The 21,918-nt window shown below is 56.4% G+C and overlaps 1 protein-coding gene across 1 annotated transcript in view; it reads right to left on the reverse strand.

Annotated features, from left to right (window-relative positions):
- Positions 1-765: 765 nt before the first annotated feature.
- The window catches only part of slc12a8 (solute carrier family 12, member 8), a 44,141-nt gene continuing 22,988 nt past the window's right edge, over positions 766-21,918 (reverse strand). The window contains 10 exon segments of the mRNA XM_031893157.1: positions 766-2,240; positions 2,318-2,378; positions 3,223-3,340; positions 4,726-4,823; positions 5,043-5,673; positions 8,530-8,676; positions 8,806-8,893; positions 16,697-16,722; positions 16,724-16,785; positions 21,248-21,361. Of these exon segments, the coding sequence (XP_031749017.1) occupies positions 2,078-2,240; positions 2,318-2,378; positions 3,223-3,340; positions 4,726-4,823; positions 5,043-5,673; positions 8,530-8,676; positions 8,806-8,893; positions 16,697-16,722; positions 16,724-16,785; positions 21,248-21,361 (1,508 nt within the window). The 3' untranslated portion in view covers positions 766-2,077.

Raw genomic sequence — 21,918 nt, forward strand, 5'->3', positions numbered from 1 at the left:
GTGGTGCCTGTAGATCAGTGGGAGGGGCAGTGGTGGTGCTGTAGTCAGTGGGAGGGATCAAGTGGAGGGACAGTGGGGGTTGCCTGTAGATCAGTGGAGGACAGTGGGTGTGTGCTGTAGATGCAGTGGGAGGGACAGTGGTGCTGTAGATCAGGGACAGTGGGTGGTGCCTGTAGATCAGTGGGAGGGCAGTGGGCGGTGCCTGTGATAGTGGGAGGGACAAGTAGGTGGTGCTGTAGATCAGTGGGAGGGACAGTGGGTGGTCCTGTAGATCAGGGGAGGGACAGTGGGTGGTGCCTGTAGATCAGTGGAGGGACAGTGGTGGTGCCTGTAGATCAGTGGGAGGGACAGTGGGTGTGCCTGTAGATCAGTGGGACGTGGGGGTGCCTTAGATCAGTGGAGGGCAGTGGCGGTGCCTGTAGATCAGTGGGAGGGACAGTGGGTGGTGCCTGTAGATCAGTGGGAGGGACAGTGGGTGGTGCCTGTAGATCAGTGGGAGGGACAGTGGGTGGTGCCTGTAGATCAGTGGGACAGTGGGTGGTGCCTGTAGATCAGTGGGAGGGACAGTGGGTGGTGCCTGTAGATCAGTGGGAGGGGCAGTGGGTGGTGCCTGTAGATCAGTGGGAGGGACAGTGGGTGGTGCCTGTAGATCAGTGGGAGGGACAGTGGGCGGTGCCTGTAGATCAGTGGGAGGGACAGTGGGCGGTGCCTGTAGATCAGTGGGAGGGGCAGGTTGAACCCTATATATAAATAAAGGACACAACACAAGATACAAGAGTTTGTATTTAAATCCCTGGAGTCCGGTTTGCACGGTGCCCGGGGCCCAGTCGGGTTCCACTGTATTCACCCCCGGCCCCGGGATCCGCCTCTCAGTAACGCCCAGTAAGCAGTAAGATTTTATCCCAGAGGGGACGATGGTTCAAAAGGTACCAAGATCTGGATCAGTCTGAGTCATTGGTACCAAGTCCGGTCCATTTCACTGTGTTTTCTGAAAAAAAACCCATTTCCCCTGTGGGTTGCGCTCCCCTGACCCATTTGTCATCCTCAAAGAGATCAGATCAGGGGAGTTTCATGGCTTCGTCTCCCAAGAAGTCAGCATCCCCTGACCGTAGCCCCACCCACAGCTCGACATATTCCCGCCCTGAGGTAGTTGCACCAATGGCCAAGCTTAACTCGCTCTTCATGGAGTCATGTGATTGGGTCATCAGAACCACCTTGACTTATCTGCTTCAGTTCTGTAACGTAACTCCGCCCCTGAGTTATCTGCTTCAGTTCTGTAGTGTAACTCCGCCCCTGAGTTATCTGCTTCAGTTCTGTAGTGTAACTCCGCCCCTGAGTTATCTGCTTCAGTTCTGTAGTGTAACTCCGCCCCTGAGTTATCTGCTTCAGTTCTGTAGCGTAACTCCGCCCCTGAGTTATCTGCTTCAGTTCTGTAGTGTAACTCCGCCCCTGAGTTATCTGCTTCAGTTCTGTAGTGTAACTCCGCCCCTGAGTTATCTGCTTCAGTTCTGTAGTGTAACTCCGCCCCTGAGTTATCTGCTTCAGTTCTGTAACATAACTCCACCCCTGAGTTATCTGCTTCAGTTCTGTAGTGTAACTCCGCCCCTGAGTTATCTGCTTCAGTTCTGTAGTGTAACTCCGCCCCTGAGTTATCTGCTTCAGTTCTGTAGTGTAACTCCGCCCCTGAGTTATCTGCTTCAGTTCTGTAACATAACTCCGCCCCTGAGTTATCTGCTTCAGTTCTGTAACATAACTCTGCCCCTGAGTTATCTGCTTCAGTTCTGTAATATAACTCCGCCCCTGAGGAACCTAAATCCAAAAGACAAGTCCTAAGACACACACTACTAGCCAGTCTATCTACAGATTGCACTGGTAGGGGGTAAGGGAAGGCTCAGCTTCTTATTTCTGATACTTTGCATTTCCACAAAGAGGGGCTCAGTACCACTATACGGTGCAGCGGCCTGTGGTGCTGATAAAGCATTTCCCAAAATGCAGTAATATCCCCTTTGGGGCACAGAGGCCCAGTTTTGGCAGCGGAGACTGATGGGGAATGAGGCGCTGGGATACCCCCGGGCCCCTAGTTGTACCGGTCAATGAACTGCCCCTGGGTGATGATGGACGAGTGGTGGTACCGCCCACGAGATGCAAAATCTTCATTCTCTTCTGTCAGTTGAGTGGTCTCCATGCCAACAGAATGCAGGGAAGGGGTCACCACAAACTGCTCCTTTGGGCGGGGCTTCCTGGGGGGGCAAGTAAGAGGGGGGTGAGTGCCAGCGCCCAGTCTATAGGCCAATATCCCATCATTCCCTGTACCTACCTGAACAGCGTCTGCGCCCCGTGTCGGATCCAAGCGAAGAAGCTGAAATTTGCGGCAGCCCCTGTTTGATATGAGAGATACAGTATCAGCCAATCAGAACTGGTCTCTTTATGGGGCCCCTCAGTAACTACTGGTAAGGGTACAAAATGGCTTTTCTGATTGGGATTTGAGGACCCCAACTGGACACGACGGTACCTGGAAGTCTTGGGGTCCAGCTGAACCGACTGCAGGGGCCACTTAGTGATCTGTGGGTCCAAACAGCCAAGGAACCCCACTCCCTCCCACTCTGGGGCCTGGAACCCCCCCTCCCTCCCACTCTGGGGCCTGGAACCCCCCCTCCCTCCCACTCTGGGGCCTGGAACCCCCCCTCCCTCCCACTCTGGGGCCTGGAACCCCCCCTCCCTCCCACTCTGGGGCCTGGAACCCCCCCTCCCTCCTACTCTGGGGCCTGGAACCCCCCCCCCTCCCACTCTGGGGCCTGGAACCCCCACTCTGGGGCTTGGAACCCCCCTCCCTCCCACTCTGGGGCCTGGAACCCCCCCTCCCTCCCACTCTGGGGCCTGGAACCCCCCCTCCCTCCCACTCTGGGGCCTGGAACCCCCCCTCCCTCCTACTCTGGGGCCTGGAACCCCCCCTCCCTCCCACTCTGGGGCCTGGAACCCCACTCCCTCCCACTCTGGGGCTTGGAACCCCCCTCCCTCCCACTCTGGGGCCTGGAACCCCCCTCCCTCCCACTCTGGGGCCTGGAACCCCCCCTCCCTCCCACTCTGGGGCCTGGAACCCCCCCTCCCTCCCACTCTGGGGCCTGGAACCCCCCCTCCCTCCCACTCTGGGGCTTGGAACCCCCCTCCCTCCCCAGACCCTCTGCCAGATACACTGTGGGACCTTCCCAAACGGGCACTTACCTGGATTAAGGCCGGGGTTCACTCTGCCGATATAGAGGTACAGAATTATTGCTACACCGAGGTTAGCGAGGGCATAAATCCACTGGATCACAAACATGATTACGATCGACAGGATCGCCTATAGCAGGTAAAGGACATAAGGGCGATAGGTAAGTGTTTCACTTCTGGGAATCCCACCCCGTCCCCATATATCCCAAGGGGGTCACAATAAGCTGTACCCCCATACTGTACTGTCTAAGGGAAACACTATGGCACCTCCTACCCATATGTATAAATACAAATATACAGAGAGGGAATGTTCTGGGCACACAATAAGCTGTACCCCCATACTGTACTGTCTAAGGGAAACACTATGGCACCTCCTACCCATATGTATAAATACAAATATACAGAGAGGGAATGTTCTGGGCACACAATAAGCTGTACCCCCATACTGTACTGTCTAAGGGAAACACTATGGCACCCCCTACCCATATGTATAAATACAAATATACAGAGAAGGAATGTTCTGGGCACACAATAAGCTGTACCCCCATACTGTACTGTCTAAGGGAAACACTATGGCACCCCCTACCCATATGTATAAATACAAATATACAGAGAAGGAATGTTCTGGGCACACAATAAGCTGTACCCCCATACTGTACTGTCTAAGGGAAACACTATGGCACCCCCTACCCATATGTTATAAATACAAATATACAGAGAAGGAATGCTCTGGGCACACAATAAGCTGTACCCCTATACTGTACTGTCTAAGGGAAACACTATGGCACCCCTACCCATATGTATAAATACAAATATACAGAGAAGGAATGTTCTGGGCACACAATAAGCTGTACCCCCATACTGTACTGTCTAAGGGAAACACTATGGCACCCCCTACCCATATGTATAAATACAAATATACAGAGAGGGAATGTTCTGGGCACACAATAAGCTGTACCCCATACTGTACTGTCTAAGGGAAACACTATGGCACCCCCTACCCATATGTATAAATACAAATATACAGAGAGGGAATGTTCTGGGCACACAATAAGCTGTACCCCCATACTGTACTGTCTAAGGGAAACACTATGGCACCTCCTACCCATATGTATAAATACAAATATACAGAGAAGGAATGTTCTGGGCACACAATAAGCTGTACCCCCATACTGTACTGTCTAAGGGAAACACTATGGCACCCCCTACCCATATGTATAAATACAAATATACAGAGAAGGAATGTTCTGGGCACACAATAAGCTGTACCCCCATACTGTACTGTCTAAGGGAAACACTATGGCACCCCCTACCCATATGTATAAATACAAATATACAGAGAGGGAATGTTCTGGGCACACAATAAGCTGTACCCCCATACTGTACTGTCTAAGGGAAACACTATGGCACCCCCTACCCATATGTATAAATACAAATATACAGAGAGGGAATGTTCTGGGCACACAATAAGCTGTACCCCCATACTTTCTAGAGACTCACAATACAAATACCTACCCCCAGAAAGGCGACCCAGTGGTTGCAGAACTTGGCATAAAATGATGTTGATAATTCCTGAATCTCGAACTCTGGGACTTTTTGTGCCACTGTGGAATCTGTAGGGGAACAGAGAATAAATGTGACTCATGAGTTTCCTCTCTATGATCCCCGTCTCTCAGATCTATGAGATGGTTGGTTGGATTGCTGGTTGGCTGGTTGGTTGGTCGGCTGGTTGGATGGTCGGCTGGTTGGTTGGCTGGCTGGTTGGTTGGGGACATTGTAGCAACCCTGGGCACCGTTGCTGGCCATAACCTACCCTGTTGGCTCTCACTTACCTCCTTTCTGCTCCTCTGTTGGCTGCTCGGCCTCCATATCTTCTCCTCTGTCGGACTCGTCGGTCTCAGTGGGCTCCGCTCCTTCGTTCCCAGTTTCCGCTTTGGAATTTGTTTCTTCTGGATTCTGGATTTCATTTTCTGCCAGGTCCGTAACCAGCAACCTGCTCTCCAGGCCGTGCTCGGGGTCCTGGTGGAGATCCAGTTGGAAGCTGTCCTGCAGGGTCTGCTTGGCCGGCCTTCTTGGCTTTCTGAACTTAAACATCTTCAGATCTTTCTCTTGGCTGCTGCTGCTCCCAGGAACCTCTGTCTGGTTGGGTTTGAAGAGTTGGTTCATGTCCTTAGTGAATTCTAATAAAGTTCCATTGGATCCGTAGCTGGTGGACTTGTTGAGTATGAGGGGTTGGGTGGAGCTCATCCCCCGGGACTGGGGCTTCCCGTTCTTCTTGGGACTGTGCCGCATTCTGTAGCTCATAGTCACGGAGAAGTAGGAGTAGTCGACGGCGCTGTAGGTCAGCATGAAGTTAATGGTGACTATTGGTGCCAGCACGTTCACTTGGCCAATAAAGACAAAGGCCATGGTGAGGAGTCCAGTTATGAAGATGGCGGCCACTGGGGTCTTGTTTGGGCCTTTCTATTGGGGGAGACAAAACATTGCACAGAACCTTTAATATCAAATGAAGTGTTAGGGAACAAGACCCAATATTCTCAGGAACCAGAACTTGCCCCACCACCTCAGGGATGATGTCAACTGAAGAGACCTACAACAATACCCATAATGCATTGCTTGCAACGTCCCCACCCCCTGTGTGATACTTTTTGCTCCATACATGCCAAGATGAGCTCCAACCCAGTTGGCAATGGGGTCCATTTCTTAAGAACAAATGCAGCTCATTCAGATGATCAGTCGAAGGGACCTCTCCCCCCAAAGGCTTGTGGGGCCTCTGGGCGACCAATGAGAGTGACCGATGTGCACTTCATCATCATCATTGGGCAACAATGGCGCATTCTCTGGGCCAAGAGAACTTTGCAATGTGGCCAATCACCTGCCAGCCAAATGTCCCATCATCCAATAGATTGGCCCCTTCCCCAGTAGTAACCCAGAGAGTCCCCCAAGGGCCAAAATGTGCCCCGACAAACTGTGTCTAAACCTGTTTTATGGGATACTGTGTATTATGGGTAATAAAGTACAGGGCATAGTGCTGAGTGGGATTGTGGGTAACACGGTGCTGAGTGGGATTGTGGGTAACACGGTGCTGAGTGGATTGTGGGTAACCGGTGCTGAGTGGATGTGGGTAACACGGTGCTGAGTGGGATTGTGGGTAACACGGTGATGAGTGGATTGTGGGTAACCACGGTGCTAGGGATGTGGATTGTGGTAACACGGTGATTGGTGGGGTAACACGGTGCTGGTGGGATTGTGGGTAACACGGTGCTGAGTGGGATTGTGGGTAACACGGTGCTGAGTGGGATTGTGGGTAACACGGTGCTGAGTGGGATTGTGGTAAACACGGTGCTTTGAGTGGGATTGTGCTGGTAACACGGGTGGCTGGGTGGGATGTGAGGGGGGTAAAACACGGTGCTAAGGGATTGTGGCGTAACACGGTGCTGAGTGGATTGTGGGTTAACACGGTCTGATGTGGATTGTGGTAACACGGTGCTGAGTGGATGGGGTAACACGGTGCGGGTGGGATTGTGGTAAACCACGGTGCTGGGTGGGATTGTGGGTAACACGGTGCTGAGTGGGATTGTGGGTAACACGTGACTGAGTTGGGATTGTGGGTACACGGTGCTGAGTGGGATTGTGTGGTAAACACGGTGATCTGGTGGGATTTGGAGAGGGTAACACGTGCTGGGTGGGATTGTGAGTAACACCGGTGCTGGGTGGGATTTGTGGTACACGTGTGCTGGGTGGGATTGTGAGTAACACGGTGCGGGTTGGATTGTGGGTAACACGGTGCGGTGGATTGTGCGGGTAACACGGCTGCTGGTGGGGTTGTGAGGTAACACGAGGCTGGTGATTGTGGGTAACAGCGGTGCTGGGTGGGATTGTGGGTAAACACGGTGCTTGAGTGGGATGTGGGTAACACGTCGCTGGGTTGGATTGTGGGTAACACCGGTGCTGAAGTGGGATTGGTGGTAACACGCTGTTTGCTGATGGATGTGGGTACACGGTGCTGAGTGGGATTGTGGGTAACACGGTGCTGAGTGGGATTGTGGGTAACACGGTGCTGAGTGGGATTGTGGGTAACACGGTGCTGAGTGGGATTGTGGGTAACACGGTGCTGAGTGGGATTGTGGGTAACACGGTGCTGGGTGGGATTGTGGGTAACACGGTGTGCAGTTGGGTGTGGGATAAACACGGTGCTGAGTGGGATTGTGGGTAACACGCGTGCTGGGTGGGATTGTGGCGGTTAACACGGTGCTGAGTGGGAATTGTGGTAACACGTGCTGAGTGGGATTGTGTGGTAACACGGATGCTGAGTGGGATTGTGGTTACACGGTTGCCTGAGTGGGATTAGTGGTAACACGGTGCTGGGTTGGATTGTGGGGAACACGGTGCAAAGATGGGCATTGTGGTAAACGGGGCTGAGTGATGTGGTAACACGGTGCGGAGTGGGATTGTGGGTAACACGGTGCTAAGTGGGATTGTGCGTAACCGGTGCCTGGGTGATTGTGGCGGGTAACACGTGCTAAGTGGGATGGAGTAACACGTGCTGAGTGGGTTGTGGGAACACGGTTGCTGCATGGGATTGTGGGCTAAACACGGTGCTGAGTGGGATTGTGGGAAACGGTGCTGAGTGGGATTGTGGGGTAACACGGTGCTGAGTGTGCATTTGTGGGTTAACACGTGCTGGGTGGGATTGTGGGTAACACGGTGCTGAGTGGGATTGTGGGTAACACGGTGCTGAGTGGGATTGTGGGTAACACGGTGCTGAGTGGGATTGTGGGTAACACGGTGCTGAGTGGGATTGTGGGTAACACGGTGCTGAGTGGGATTGTGGGTAACACGGTGCTGAGTGGGATTGTGGGTAACACGGTGCTGAGTGGGATTGTGGGTAACACGGTGCTGAGTGGGATTGTGGGTAATGTGACAAGGTCTCTGGACAGTAACAAGCTGAGTGGGAGGAGCCAAAGCCCCTAATTGGGGGGGGGGGCCGAGCTGATCTGATTAGCAGATTCCCGCCCATAATGCGGTGTAATCGCCGCGCTTGTTGCCCCTGAGGGTAAATAGGGAAAGGCGACAGCAGCCGAGCGCTAATCCCGTTAATCTGCCGAATTAATTGTGGAACAGAATGTGCAGCTTTTTCCATTAACCCTTTGCTTCCTGGGAATTCTCTGTGTGACATGTGACCCCCGGCCCTTCCTGAGTGAGTGGGGGGAGGGGGGACCCATCAAGGCTCTCCCAGAATCCCTTGCTCCTCCCCTGCTATTGGCTCTGCACCAGGATAAATAATAATATAAATAATATAATGGGGGGGGCGCTCACCCCACGTCCCAGGAAGGAAAGGGCGGGGATAACCTTCTCCTGCGCAATGCACTGAAGGATCCTGGGGGCCCCGTACAGCCCCCCCATACAGGAAGCCAACGAGGAGATGTAGAGACCCAGCAGGAAGAGAGCGCCGACCAGAGAGACCTGTGGGACAGAGAGACAGGGGGGTCACTCTGATATAGATTTATATACCCAGAGCCCTGGCCCCCCCCACCCCCCAATGTCCCTTTACCCCCCGTGGGGTAATTACTGTCAGCGGAACATTGGACTCACCTTCTCCGCGATCATAAACTCGTAGCGCAGGAAATCCCTGGTGCAAATGGCGCCGAGCAGGAACACGAACACCACGTACAGGAACCACCTGCAAACAGAGAGCGGAACCTGAACCGGGCCCCAACCTGAACCTGAGCCGGACCCCAACCAGAACCTGAGCAGGACCCCAACCAGAACCTGAGCCGGGCCCCAACCAGAACCTGAGCAGGACCCCAACCAGAACCTGAGCCGGACCCCAACCAGAACCTGAGCCGGGCCCCAACCAGAACCTGAGCCGGACCCCAACCAGAACCTGAGGCAGGGCCCAACCAGAACCTGAGCAGGCACCCCAACCAGAACCCAACCATGAGCAGGGCCCCAACCAGAACCTGAGCAGGACCCAACCAGAACCTGAGCAGGGCCCCAACCAGAACCTGAGCAGGGCCCCAACCAGAACCTGAGCAGGGCCCCAACCAGAACCTGAGCCGGGCCCCAACCAGAACCTGAGCAGGGCCCCAACCAGAACCTCCTGAGCTCAGCCAAATACACTGGGCCCTCAGGTGGTTCCGTCAGGCCCAGACTGGCAATCTGTGGGTACTGGCATCTACCCCGGGGGGGCCTCTGGGTACTGGGAATGCCGGGGGGGCTGTAAGGTGCCACAGACAGTCACTATTTATTGGGCTGGGGGGGGGGCTGTTTGTGCCTCTGGGTACTGGGAATGCCAGGGGGGCTGTAAGGTGCCACAGACAGTCACTATTTATTGGGCTGGGGGGCTGTTTGTGCCTCTGGGTACTGGGATGCCGGGGGGCTGTAAGGTGCCACAGACAGTCACTATTTATTGGGCTGGGGGGGGGGCTGTTTGTGCCTCTGGGTACTGGGAAATGCCGGGGGGCTGTAAGGTGCCCACAGACAGTCACTATTTATTGGGCTGGGGGGGGCTGTTTGTGCCTCTGGGTACGGGAATGCCGGGGGGGCTGTAAGGTGCCACAGACAGTCACTATTTATTGGGCTGGGGGGGGGCTGTTTGTGCCTCTGGGTACTGGGAATGCCGGGGGGGCTGTAAGGTGCCACAGACAGTCACTATTTATTGGGCTGGGGGGGGCTGTTTGTGCCTCTGGGTACTGGGAATGCCAGGGGGGCTTTAAGGTGCCACAGACCAGTCACTATTTATTGGGCTGGGGGGCTGTTGTGCCTCTGGGTACTGGGAATGCCAGGGGGGCTGTAAGGTGCCACAGACAGTCACTATTTATTGGCTGGGGGGGGCTGTTTGTGCCTCTGGGTACTGGGAATGCCAGGGGGGCTGTAAGGTGCCACAGACAGTCACTATTTATTGGGCTGGGGGGGCTGTTGTGCCTCTGGGTACTGGGAATGCCAGGGGGGCTGTAAGGTGCCACAGACAGTCACTATTTATTGGGCTGGGGGGGCTGTTTGTGCCTCTGGGTACTGGGAATGCCAGGGGGCTTTAAGGTGCCACAGACAGTCACTATTTATTGGGCTGGGGGGGCTGTTTGTGCCTCTGGGTACTGGGAATGCCAGGGGGCTGTAAGGTGCCACAGACAGTCACTATTTATTGGGCTGGGGGGGCTGTTTGTGCCTCTGGGTACTGGGAATGCCAGGGGGGGCTGTAAGGTACCACAGACAGTCACTATTTATTGGGCTGGGGGGGGCTGTTTGTGCCTCTGGGTACTGGGAATGCCAGGGGGCTGTAAGGTGCCACAGACAGTCACTATTTATTGGGCTGGGGGGGCTGTTTGTGCCTCTGGGTACTGGGAATGCCAGGGGGCTTTAAGGTGCCACAGACAGTCACTATTTATTGGGCTGGGGGGGGTGTTTGTGCCTCTGGGTACTGGGAATGCAGGGGGGCTGTAAAGGTGCCACAGACAGTCACTATTTATTGGGCTGGGGGGGCTGTTTGTGCCTCTGGGTACTGGGAATGCCGGGGGGGGCTGTAAGGTGCCACAGACAGTCACTATTTATTGGGCTGGGAGGGGGGGCTGTTTGTGCCTCTGGGTACTGGGAATGCAGGGGGGCTGTTAAGGTGCCACAGGGACAGTCACTATTTATTGGGGCCTGGGGGGGGGCTGTTTGTGCCTCTGGGTACTGGGAATGCCGGTAGGGCTGTAAGGTGCCACAGAAAGTCACTATTTATTGGGACTGGGGGGGGCCGAGCAGGGAACACGAACACCACGTACAGGAACCACCTGAAACAGAAGAGCGGAAACCTGAACCGGGCCCCAACCTGAACCTGAGCGGACCCCAACCAGAAACCTGAGCAGGGGCCCCAACCAGAACCTGAGCCGGGCCCAACCAGAACCTGAGCGGGCCCCAACCAGGAACCTGAGCCGGGCCCCAACCAGAACCTGAGCCGGAGGCCCAACCAGGAACCTGAGCAGGACCCCAACCAGAAACCTGAGCAGGGCCCCAACCAGAACCCTGAGCCCGGGCCCCAACCAGAACCTGAAGCCCGGGCCCCAACCAAGAAACCTGAGGCAGGACCCCCAACCAGAACCTGGTCTGAGCAGGGCCCCAACCAGAACCTGAGCAGGGCCCAACCAGAACCTGAGCCGGACCCCAACCAGAACCTGAGCCGGCGCCCCAACCTGGAACTTGGAAGCCGGACCCCCAACCAGGAACCTGGAGCGCAGGCCCCAACCCAGAACCTGAGCCGCGGCCCCAACCAGAACCTGAGCAGGACCCCCAACCAGAAACCTGAGCAGGGCCCCAACCAAACCGAGCAGGGCCGCCAACCAGAAACCTGCAGCCGGCCCCAACCAGAACCTGAGCAGGGCACCCAACCCAGAACTCCTTGAGCTCAGCCAAATAGCCACTGGGCCCTCAGGTGGTTCGTCAGGCCCAGACTGGCAATTGTGGGGTACTGGCAATCTACCCCGGGTGGGAGCCTCATGGGTACTGGGAATGCCGGGGGGTGTAACGTGCCACAGACAGTCACTATTTATTGGGCTGGGGGGGCTGTTTGTGGGCCTCTGGGTACTGGAATGGCCAGGGGCTGTAAGGTTGCACAGGGACAGTCATATTTTAATTGGGCTGGGGGGGGGGGGCTGTTTGTTGCCTCTGGGACTGGGAATGCCAGGGGGGCTGTAAGGTGCCACAGACCAGTCACTATTTATTGGGCTGGGGGGTGTTTGTGCCTCTGGGTACTGGAATGCCAGGGGGGCTGTAAGTGCACAAGACAGTCACTTTTATTGGCTGGGGGGGGGGCTGTTTGTGCCTCTGGTACTGGGAATGCAGGGGGCTGTAAGGTGCCACAGACAGTCCTTTTTATTGGGCTGGGGGGGGCTTGTTTTGGTTGCCTGGGGGGTACTGGGAATTGCCGGTGGGGGCTTGTAAGGTGCCACAGACCAGTCACTATTTATTGGGGCTGGGGGGCTGTTTCTGCCTCTGTACGGTACTGGGAATTGCCATGGGGGCTGTAAGGTGCCACGACAGTCACTATTATTGGGCTTGGGGGGGCGTTTGTGCCTCTGGGGACTTGGCGAATGCCAGGGGCGTAGGCTGCCACAGCAGTCACTATTTATTGGGCTGGGCGGGGCTGTTGTGCCTCTGTGGACTGGAATGCCAGGGGGGCTGAAGGTTGCCCACAGGACAGTCACTATTTATTTGGCTTGGGGGGGTGTTTGTGCTCTCTGGTACTGTTGAATGCCGGGGGGCTGATAAGGTGCCAACAGACAGTCACTTATTTACTTGGGCGGGGGGGGGCTGTTTGTGCCTCTGGGTACTTGGGAAAGCCAGGGGCTGTAAGGTTGACAGACAGTCACTATTGATTGGCTGGGGGGGCGTTTACCTCTGGGGTTTACTGGGAATGCCAGGGGCTTAAGGTGCCACAGACAGTCACTATTTATTGGGCCTGGGGGGAGGGGGCGGTTGTGCTCTTGGGGTACTTGGGAAATGCCGGGGGGCTGTAGGTGCCACAGGACAGTCACTATTTATTGGGCTGTGGGGCTGTTTCTGCCTTCTGGGGTACTGGGAATTGCCAGGGGGGGGCTGTAAGTGCCACAGACAGTCACTTATTTATGGAGCTGGTGGGGGCTTGGTTTGTGCTCTGGGTATGGAATGCAGGGGGGCTGTAAGGTGCCACAGACAGATCACTATTTATGGGCTGGGGGGGGCTGTTTGTGCCTCTGGGTACTGGAAATGCCAGGGGGGGGGGCTGTAAGGTGCCACAGACAGTCACTATTTATTGGGCTGGGGGGGCTGTTTGTGCTCTGGTACTGGGAATGCCAGGGGGTCTGTAAGGTGCCACAGACATCACTATTTATTGGGCTGGGGGGGGGCTGTTTGTGCCTCTGGGTACTGGGAATGCCGGGGGGCTGTAAAGGTGCCACAGACAGTCACTATTTATTGGCCTGGGGGGCTGTTTGTGCCTCTGGGGTACTGGGAATGCCAGGGGGGCTGTAAGGTGCCACAGACAGTCACTATTTATTGGGCTGGGGGGGGGGCTGTTTGTGCTCTGGGGTACTGGGAATGCCAGGGGGGCCTGTAAGGTGCCACAAGACAGTCACTATTTATTGGGCTGGGGGGGCTGTTTGTGCCTTCTGGGTACTGGAATGCCGGGGGGGTGTAAGGTGCCACAGACAGTCACTATTTATTGGGGCTGGGGGGGCTGTTTGTGCCTCTGGGTACTGGAATGCCAGGGGGGCTGTAAGGTGGCACAGACAGTCACTATTTATTGGCTGGGGGGGCTGTTGTTGCTCTGGGTACTGGGGAATGCCAAGGGGGGCTGGGTAAGGTGCCACAAGAAAAGTCTACTATTTATTGGGCCTGGGGGGGGGCCGTAGCAGGAATCACGAACACCACGTACAGGAACCACCTGCAAAACAGAGAGCGGAACCTGAAACCGGGCCCCAACCTGAACCTGAAGCCGGACCCACCAGACCTGAGCAGGGCCCCAACCAGAACCTGAGCCGGGCCCCAACCAGAACCTGAGCCGGGCCCCAACCAGAACTGAGCCGGACCCCAACCAGAACCTGAGCCGGGCCCCACCAGAACCTGAGCAGGACCCCAACCAGAACTAAGCAGGGCCCAAAAACCAGAAACCTGAGCCGGGCCCCAGACAGAACCTGAGCGGGCCCAACCAGAACCTTGAGCAGGACCCCAACCAGAAACCCTAGAAGCAGGGCCCCAACCAGAACCTGAGCAGGGCCCCAAACCAGAACCTGAGCCGGACCCCAACCAGAACCTGAGCCGGGCCCCCCAACCTGAACCTGACCGGACCCCAACCAGAACCTGAGCCGGGCCCCAACCAGACCTGAGCGGCCCCAACCAGAACCTGAGCAGGACCCAACCAGAACCTGAAGCAGGGCCCAACCAAGAACCTGAGCAGGGCCCCAACCAGAACCTGAGCCGGCCCCCAACCAGAACCTGAAGCAGGGCCACAACCAGAACCTCCTGCTCAGCCAAATACACTGGGCCTCAGGTGGTTTCCGTCAGGCCCAGACTGGCAATCTGTGGGTACTGGCATCTACCCCGGGGGGGCCTCTGGGTACTGGGAATGCCGGGGGGCTGTAAGGTGCCAACAGACAGTCACTATTTATTGGGCTGGGGGGGGGCTGTTTCGTGCTCTGGGTACTGGGAATGCCAGGGGGCTGTAAGGTGCCACAGACAGTCACTATTTATTGGGTGGGGGGGGTTGTTTGGCCTCTGGTACTGGGAATGCCAGGGGGGCTGTAAGGTGCCACAGGACAGTCACTATTTATTGGGCTGGGGGCTGTTTTGTGCCTCTGGGTACTGGAATGCCGGGGGGGCTGTAAAGGTGCCACAGACAGTCACTATTTTATGGGCTGGGGGGGGCTGTTTGTTGCTCTGGGTACTGGAAATAAGCCAGGGGGCTGTAAGGTGCCAACAGACAGTCACTATTTATTGGGCTGGGGGGGGGGCTGTTTGTGCCTCTGGGTACTGGGAATGCCAGGGGGCTGTAAGGTGCCAACAGACAGTCACTATTTATTGGGCTGGGGGGGGGGGGCTGTTTGTGCCTCTGGTACTGGGAATGCCAGGGGGGCCTGTAAGGTGCCACAGACAGTCACTATTTATTGGGCTGGGGGGGCTGTTTCTGCCTCTGGGTACTGGGAATGCCAGGGGGGCTGTAAGGTGCCACAAGAAGTCACTATTTATTGGGCTGGGGGGCTGTTTGTGCCTCTGGGTACTGGGAATGCCAGGGGGGCTGTAAGGTGCCACAGACAGTCACATTTTGGGCTGGGGGGGGCTGTTTTGTGCCTCTGGGTACTGGGGAATGCCGGGGGGCTGTAAGGTGCCACAGACAGTCACTATTTATTGGGCTGGGGGGGCTGTTTTGCCTCTGGGTACTGGGAATGCCGGGGGGCTGTAAAGGTTGCCACAGACAGTCACTATTTATTGGGCTGGGGGGGGCTGTTTTGTGCCTCTGGGTAACTGGAATAGCCGGGGGCTGTAAGGTGCCACAGACGTCACTATTTATTGGCTGGGGGGGGCTGTTTGTGCCTCTGGGTACTGGGAATGCCAGGGGGGGGGGCTGTAAGGGTGCCACAGACAGTCACTATTTATTGGGCTCGGGGGGCTGTTTGTGCCTCTGGGTACTGGAATGCCAGGGGGGCTGTAAGGTGCCACAGACAGTCACTATTTATTGGCTGGGGGGGGCTGTTTTGTCCTCTGGGTCTGGAATTCCAGGGGGGGGCGTTAAGGTGCCACAGACAGTCACTATTTATGTGGGCTGGGGGGGCTGTTTTGTGCCTCTGGGTACTGGGAATGCCAGGGGGGCTGTAAGGTGCCACAGACAGTCATATTTATTGGGCTGGGGGGGCTGTTTGTGCCTCTGGGTACTGGGAATGCCGGGGGGGCTGTAAGGTGCCAAGACAGTCCCACTATTTATGGCTGGGGGGGCTGTTTGGTGCCTGGGTACTGGGAATGCCAGGGGGGCTGTAAGGTGCACAGACAGTCACTATTTTATTTGGGCTGGGGGGGGGGTGTTGGCCTCTGCGGTACTGGGAATGCCAGGGGGGCTGTAAGGTGCCACAGACAGTCCATATTTATTGGGCTGGGGGGGCTGTTTTGTGCCTCTGGGTACTGGGAATGCCAGGGGGGCTTAAGGTGCCACAGACAGTCACTATTTATGGCTGGGGGGGCTGTTTGTGAGTCTGGGTACTGGAATGCAGGGGCTGTAAGTGCACAGACATCACTATTTATTGGGCTGGGGGGGCTGTTGTGCCTCTGGTACTGGAATGCCAGGGGGGCTGTAAGGTGCCACAGACGTCACTATTTATTGGGCTGGGGGGGCTGTTTGTGCCTCTGGTACTGGAATGCCAGGGGGCCTGTAAGGTGCCACAGACAGTCACTATTTATTGGGCTGGGGGGGGGGGCTGTTGGCCTCTGGTACTGGGAATGCCAGGGGGGCTGTAAGGTGCCACAGACAGTCACTATTTATTGGGCGGGGGGGGGCTGTTGTGCCTCTGGGTACTGGGAATGCCAGGGGGGCTGTAAGGTGCCACAGACAGTCACTATTTTGGGCTGGGGGGGGGCTGTTTGTGTCCTCTGTACTGGGAATGCCAGGGGGGCTGTAAAGGGTGCCACAGACAGTCACTATTTATTGGGCTGGGGGGGCTGTTTGTGCCTCTGGGTACTGGGAATGCCAGGGGTGGCTGTAAGGTGCCACAGACAGTCACTATTTATTGGGCTGGGGGGCTGTTTGTGCCTCTGGTACTGGAATGCCAGGGGGGGGCTGTAAGGTGCCACAGACAGTCACTATTTATTGGGCTGGGGGGGACTGTTTGTGCCTCTGGGTACTGGGAATGCCGGGGGGCCTGTAAGGTGCCCAGGGAGGGTGGGACCCACAGATGAATATCCCGGGGGGGTCACACCGCATGACCTTTTCTTAATGACACAACCAGCAGTCTGGGGGTCACTGCCCCCACAAAACACTTACGAGGTGCCGATGGCAGCGAGGGAACCCCACGGGGATGTTGCGTGACGGTCTCTGTAAGTCCCCACTCATGTTAAATCCCACCATGACCCCTGGGAAGGAGGAACAGGAGGGATAAGGGAAATATATATACTTACACTCACACTCACATACACACTCACAGACACACTCACATACACAACTCCATACATACATACATACAACACTTCACAGACACACTCACATACACACTCACATACATACATACATACCACACTCACAGACACACTCCCATACACACTCACATACCACACTCAACGATAACAACATCACATACACACCACAACCCTCACAGACACACTCACATACACACCACATAACAACTCACATACACACTCACACACACACTCTACACTTCAACATACACACCACAGACACACCTCACAGACACACTCAACAGACAACTCACAGACACCTCACAGACACACTCACAGACACACTCAACATACACACTCACATACACACTCACATACACACCACAACACCTCCACATTACACACTCACACTCACATACACACTCACATACACACTCACATACACACTCACATACACACTCACATACACACTCACACTCACCAGTTAAATTACCTTTACAAATTTCAGTCACTTACAGAGAATTAATCGGTTCCATAATCCAGTTCTTTGTTGCCATAGTAACGGGGCTAATCAGGGCTAATTCCTTACTGGCTCCCAGTATCCCGGCTCCATGTGACTGGGATTATTATGGGAGCCACCGGCAGTTGATCAGACTCAGCCACACGGACTGTTCCCACGATTACGATCAGTACTGAGTATCCCGAGTGATTAGCTCCCCCACTGTACTGAGTATGTGGGGGTCCCATTGCTATCGGGGGGCACAATCTCACTCCCACAATACCTCCCCTCCCCACTGAATCCCCTGTAACACTCAGCAGTCCTACTGCCCGCGGGCGCGGTAACAGCAGTGCTTGGGCCCCATTATTACCATTAGACCTGCTGGACTGCGGGGGCCCCAGTGAGACCCCCCGGATTAACTTTCCGCGGCTCCGAGGCCGCCACCCCCCCCCCCCCCACCCGAGTGTGCATGCGCGATCGCACATTTAAACTCCCATACGGAGCAGTGGGAGAGAGTCCTCACTGGCCCAGTATGGCAGCATGCCACCCTAAACTCCTGCCGCCCCTAAAAACTCTCGGCCGCCCTAAACTCCTGCCGCCCCTAACTCGCCTGCGCGCCCCACTGCCTGCCGCCCCCTAAACTCCTGCCGCCCACTAAACTCCTGCCAACCTAACTCCTGCCGCCCCTAAACTCCATGACCGCCCCCCTAAACGTCCGCACCCCTAAAAACTCCTACCGCCCCTAAAGCTCCTACCAACCCTAAAACTCCTGCCGCCCCTAAAACTCTGCCGCCCCTAAACTCCCTACCGCACCTAACCTTCCTGCCAACCCTAGAAACTCCTGCCGCCCTAAACTTCGCCCAAAATCCTGCCGTACCCTAAACCTGCCCCCTAAACTCCTGACCGCCCCTAAACTCTCCGCCCTAAACGCCACGCCTATAACTCCTGCCGCCCCTAAACTCCTGCCGCCCCTAAAACTCCCTGCCAACCCTAATCTCCTGCCGCCCCCTAAACTCCCTGCCAACCCTTTAAACCCCTACCGCCCCTTAAACTCCTGCCCGCCCCTAAATCCTGCCAACCCTCAAACTCCTGCCGCCCCTAAACTCTCCCCCCGCCTCTACTCCTTGCCCCTAAATCCTACCCGCCCTAAAACTCCATGCCAACCCTAATAAACTCCTGCCGCCCCTAAACTCCCTGCCCCCCTTCTAAACTCCTGCCGCCCCTTAACTCCTGTCTCAACCTAAAACTCCCTGCCAACCCTAAACTCCTGCCAACCCCTAAAACTCCTACCAACCCGCCTAAAACTCTGCCGCCCCTAAAACGCTGCACCCCTAAACCTCTCCTGCCAACCTAAACTCCTGCGCCGCCCTAAAACTCCTCACAACCCTAAACTTCCTGCCGCCCCTAAACTCCTGCCGCGCCCCTAACTCTACTGCCGCCACTCTTAAAACTCCGACTGCCAAACCGTTATCATACTACCGACCAAACCCCCTACAATCTCCTAACCAACCTCTAACTCCCGGCCGCCCCTAAACCGCGCCACCCTAAACTCCTGCCAACCCTAAACTCCTGCCGCCCCTAAACTACCTCCAACCAACTCCGCCCCTAAACTCCTGCGGCCCCTAAAACCTCCTATGCAGCCCCTAAACTCCTCTGACCCCCCTAAAACTCCTCAAGCCGCACCCTAAGACGTCCACCTAAACTCCTTATGCCCCAACTCCTCAACCAAACCCCGCCTAAACCTCCGGCCGCCCCTAAACTCCTCCGCCCCTAAACTCCAGCCGCCCCTAAACTCCAACCCTCACTCCGCCAACCTAAACTCTGCAACCCTAAACTCCTCCTAACCCTAAACTCCTGCACCCCCTAAACTCCTACACAACCCCATAAACTCCTCTGCCGCCCCTAAAACATCCTCCACCCCTAAACTCCTGCCGCCCCTAAACTCCCTGCCCCCCTAAACTCCTGGCCGCCCCTAATTGAACTACCTGCCGCCCCTAACTTCCTGCCGCCTAAATCACTCCGCTAACCCACCACTAAACTCCTGCCGCCCCTAAACTCCTGCCCGCCCGCAAATCGTGGCAACCGCTAAACTCCTGCCAACCCTAAACTTCCTGCCGCCCCTAAATCCTGCCTACCGCCCCCCCTGCCGCCCTAAACTCCTGCCGCCCCCTTAAACTCCTGCCGCCCCCTAAACTCTGCCCAGCCCTAAACTCCTGCCGACCCTAAACTCCTGCCGCCTAAACTGTGCCATACTTCGCTGCCAAGCCCTTAAACTCCTGCCAAACCAATAACTCCCTGACCAAACCCTAAACTACCTGCCAACCCTAAACTCGGCAACTCAACTCCTGCCGCCTAACTCCTCCCTAAACTCTGCCGCCCCTAAAACTTCCTGCCAACCCTAAAACTCCTGCCGCCCAAAACTCCTGCCGCCCCTAACCCTTGCGCCCCTTAAACTCCCTGCCGCCCCAAACTCGTGCCAACCCTAAACTCCTGCAACCCTAACTCCTGCCGCCCCGTAAACTCCTGCCGCCCTAAACTCCGCCCGCCCCTAAACTTTCCTGCCGCCCTAAACTCTGCCAACCTAAACTCCTACCGCCCCCAAACTCCTGCCAACCCTAAACTCCTGCCGCCCCCTAAACTCCTGCCGCGCCCCTAAACTACCTGCCAACCCTAAACTCCTTGCCCGCCCCTAAACTCGTGCCAACCCTAAACTCCTTGCGCCCCTAAACTCCTGCCGCCCCTAAACTCCTGCCGCCCCTAAACTCCTGCCGCCCCTAAACTCCTGCCGCCCCTAAACTCTGCCTGCCCCTTAAACCCCTGCGCCCCCTAAACTCCTGCCGCCCCTAAACTCCTGCCAACACCCTAAACTCCTGCCACCTAACTCACCCTAACTCCTGCAACTCCAATCCTGCCGCCCGTAAACGTCCTGCCGCCTCCTAAACTCCCTGCCGCCCCTAAACTCCTTGCCGCCCCCTAAACTCCTGCCGCCCTACAACTCCTTGCCGCCCCTAAACTCCCTGCCGGCCTAAACTCCTTGCCAGCCCCTAAACTCCCTGCCGCCCCTAAACTCCTGCCGCCCTAAACTCCTGGCCGCCCTAAACTCCTGCCGCCCCTAAAACTCTACCAACCTAAACTCCTGCCGCCCTAAACTTCCTGCCGCCCCTTAAACTCGTGCCAACCCTAAACCCTGCCGCCCTAAACTCCTGCCGCCCCTAAACTCGTGGCCAACCTAAAACTTCACTGCCGCCCCTAAACTCCTGGCCGCCCCTAAACCCTCCTGCCCTCAAACTCCTTGCCAACCCCTAACTGCCCTGCACCCCAAACCCTCACCCTAAACTCCTGCCGCCCCTAAACTCTGCCAGCCCCTAAAACTCCTGCTTCGCCCTAAATACCTCCTGCCGCCCCTAAAACTCCTGCCGCCCCTAACTTCCTGCCGCCCCTAAACTCCCCCCTAATGCGCCCCTAAACTCCTTCAACCCTAAACTCCTGCCGCCCCTAATACTCCTGCCGCCCCTAACTTGCACTAATCTCTGCCAACCCTTAAACTCCTGCCAACCCTAAAACTCCTGCCAACCCTAAACTCCTTCCGCTGCCAACTCCTGCAAACTCCTGACCGCCCCTAAACTCCTGCCGCCCCTAAACTCCTGCCGCCCTAAACTCCTGCCGCCCCTAAACTCCTGCCGCCCCCTAATCTCCTAACTGCCTGCCAACCCCTAAACTCACCTTTGCCAAACCTAAACTCCTGCCGCCCCTAAACTCCTGCCGCCCCTAAACTCCTACCAACCCTAAACTCCTGCCGGCCCCTAAACTTGTGCCAACCCTAAACTCGTGCCGCCCGCCCCTAGCCTTTGTGGCCTTTCCACAAATCGGGCCCTGCCTGTATGACTATGTGCCCCCGGGGTGGGGGGGGGGAGTCAGTACCTGTTGCTGCCGGGAAGAAGACCCCAAACACAGTGAAGAAGGTTTCACCCGGCGAATAATCGGGGAACGTGTTTGTGCGCAGCAGCTCCTCCGAGTACCCCACAAAGCCATTCTCTGTGGGCAAAAAACACAAGACAAATTTATTATGGCAAATCCTGGGGTAGGTATCTCAGTAATGGGGGGTCTTATCTCAGTACCACGGGGGGCAGGGGGGGAAGGAGGTTGAGTATCTCAGACCAGGGGGGGGGGCAGGGGTGGGTACCATCCAGGGGGTGATCAGTCACAGGGGGAGTGGTGGGTCTATCAGGGGGGTGCGGGGGTGGGGGTATCTCCAAGTACCACAGGGGGGGCAGGGGGTAGGTATATCAGTACCACGGGGGTATATCAGTACCCCACGGGGGGGCAGGGGGTATCACCAGTACCCAGGGTGGGGGCAGGGGGTGGGTATATCAGTACCACGGGGGGAGGAGGTTTCGCACGGGGGGGCAGATATATCAGTCACGGGCACTGGGAGTTAAGTCACGGGGGGCAGGGGGAATATTCAGTACCACGGGGGTGGGGCAGGGGGGTATATCAGTACCAACCGGGGGGGGGGGGGCAGGGAGTAATATCAGTACCACGGGGGGGGGGCAGGGGAGTATTGTACCACCTGGGGGGGGGCAAGGGGTTAA

Source organism: Xenopus tropicalis, chromosome 9 (genome assembly GCF_000004195.4).
Source record: "Xenopus tropicalis strain Nigerian chromosome 9, UCB_Xtro_10.0, whole genome shotgun sequence".
Classification (NCBI taxonomy): domain Eukaryota; kingdom Metazoa; phylum Chordata; class Amphibia; order Anura; family Pipidae; genus Xenopus; species Xenopus tropicalis.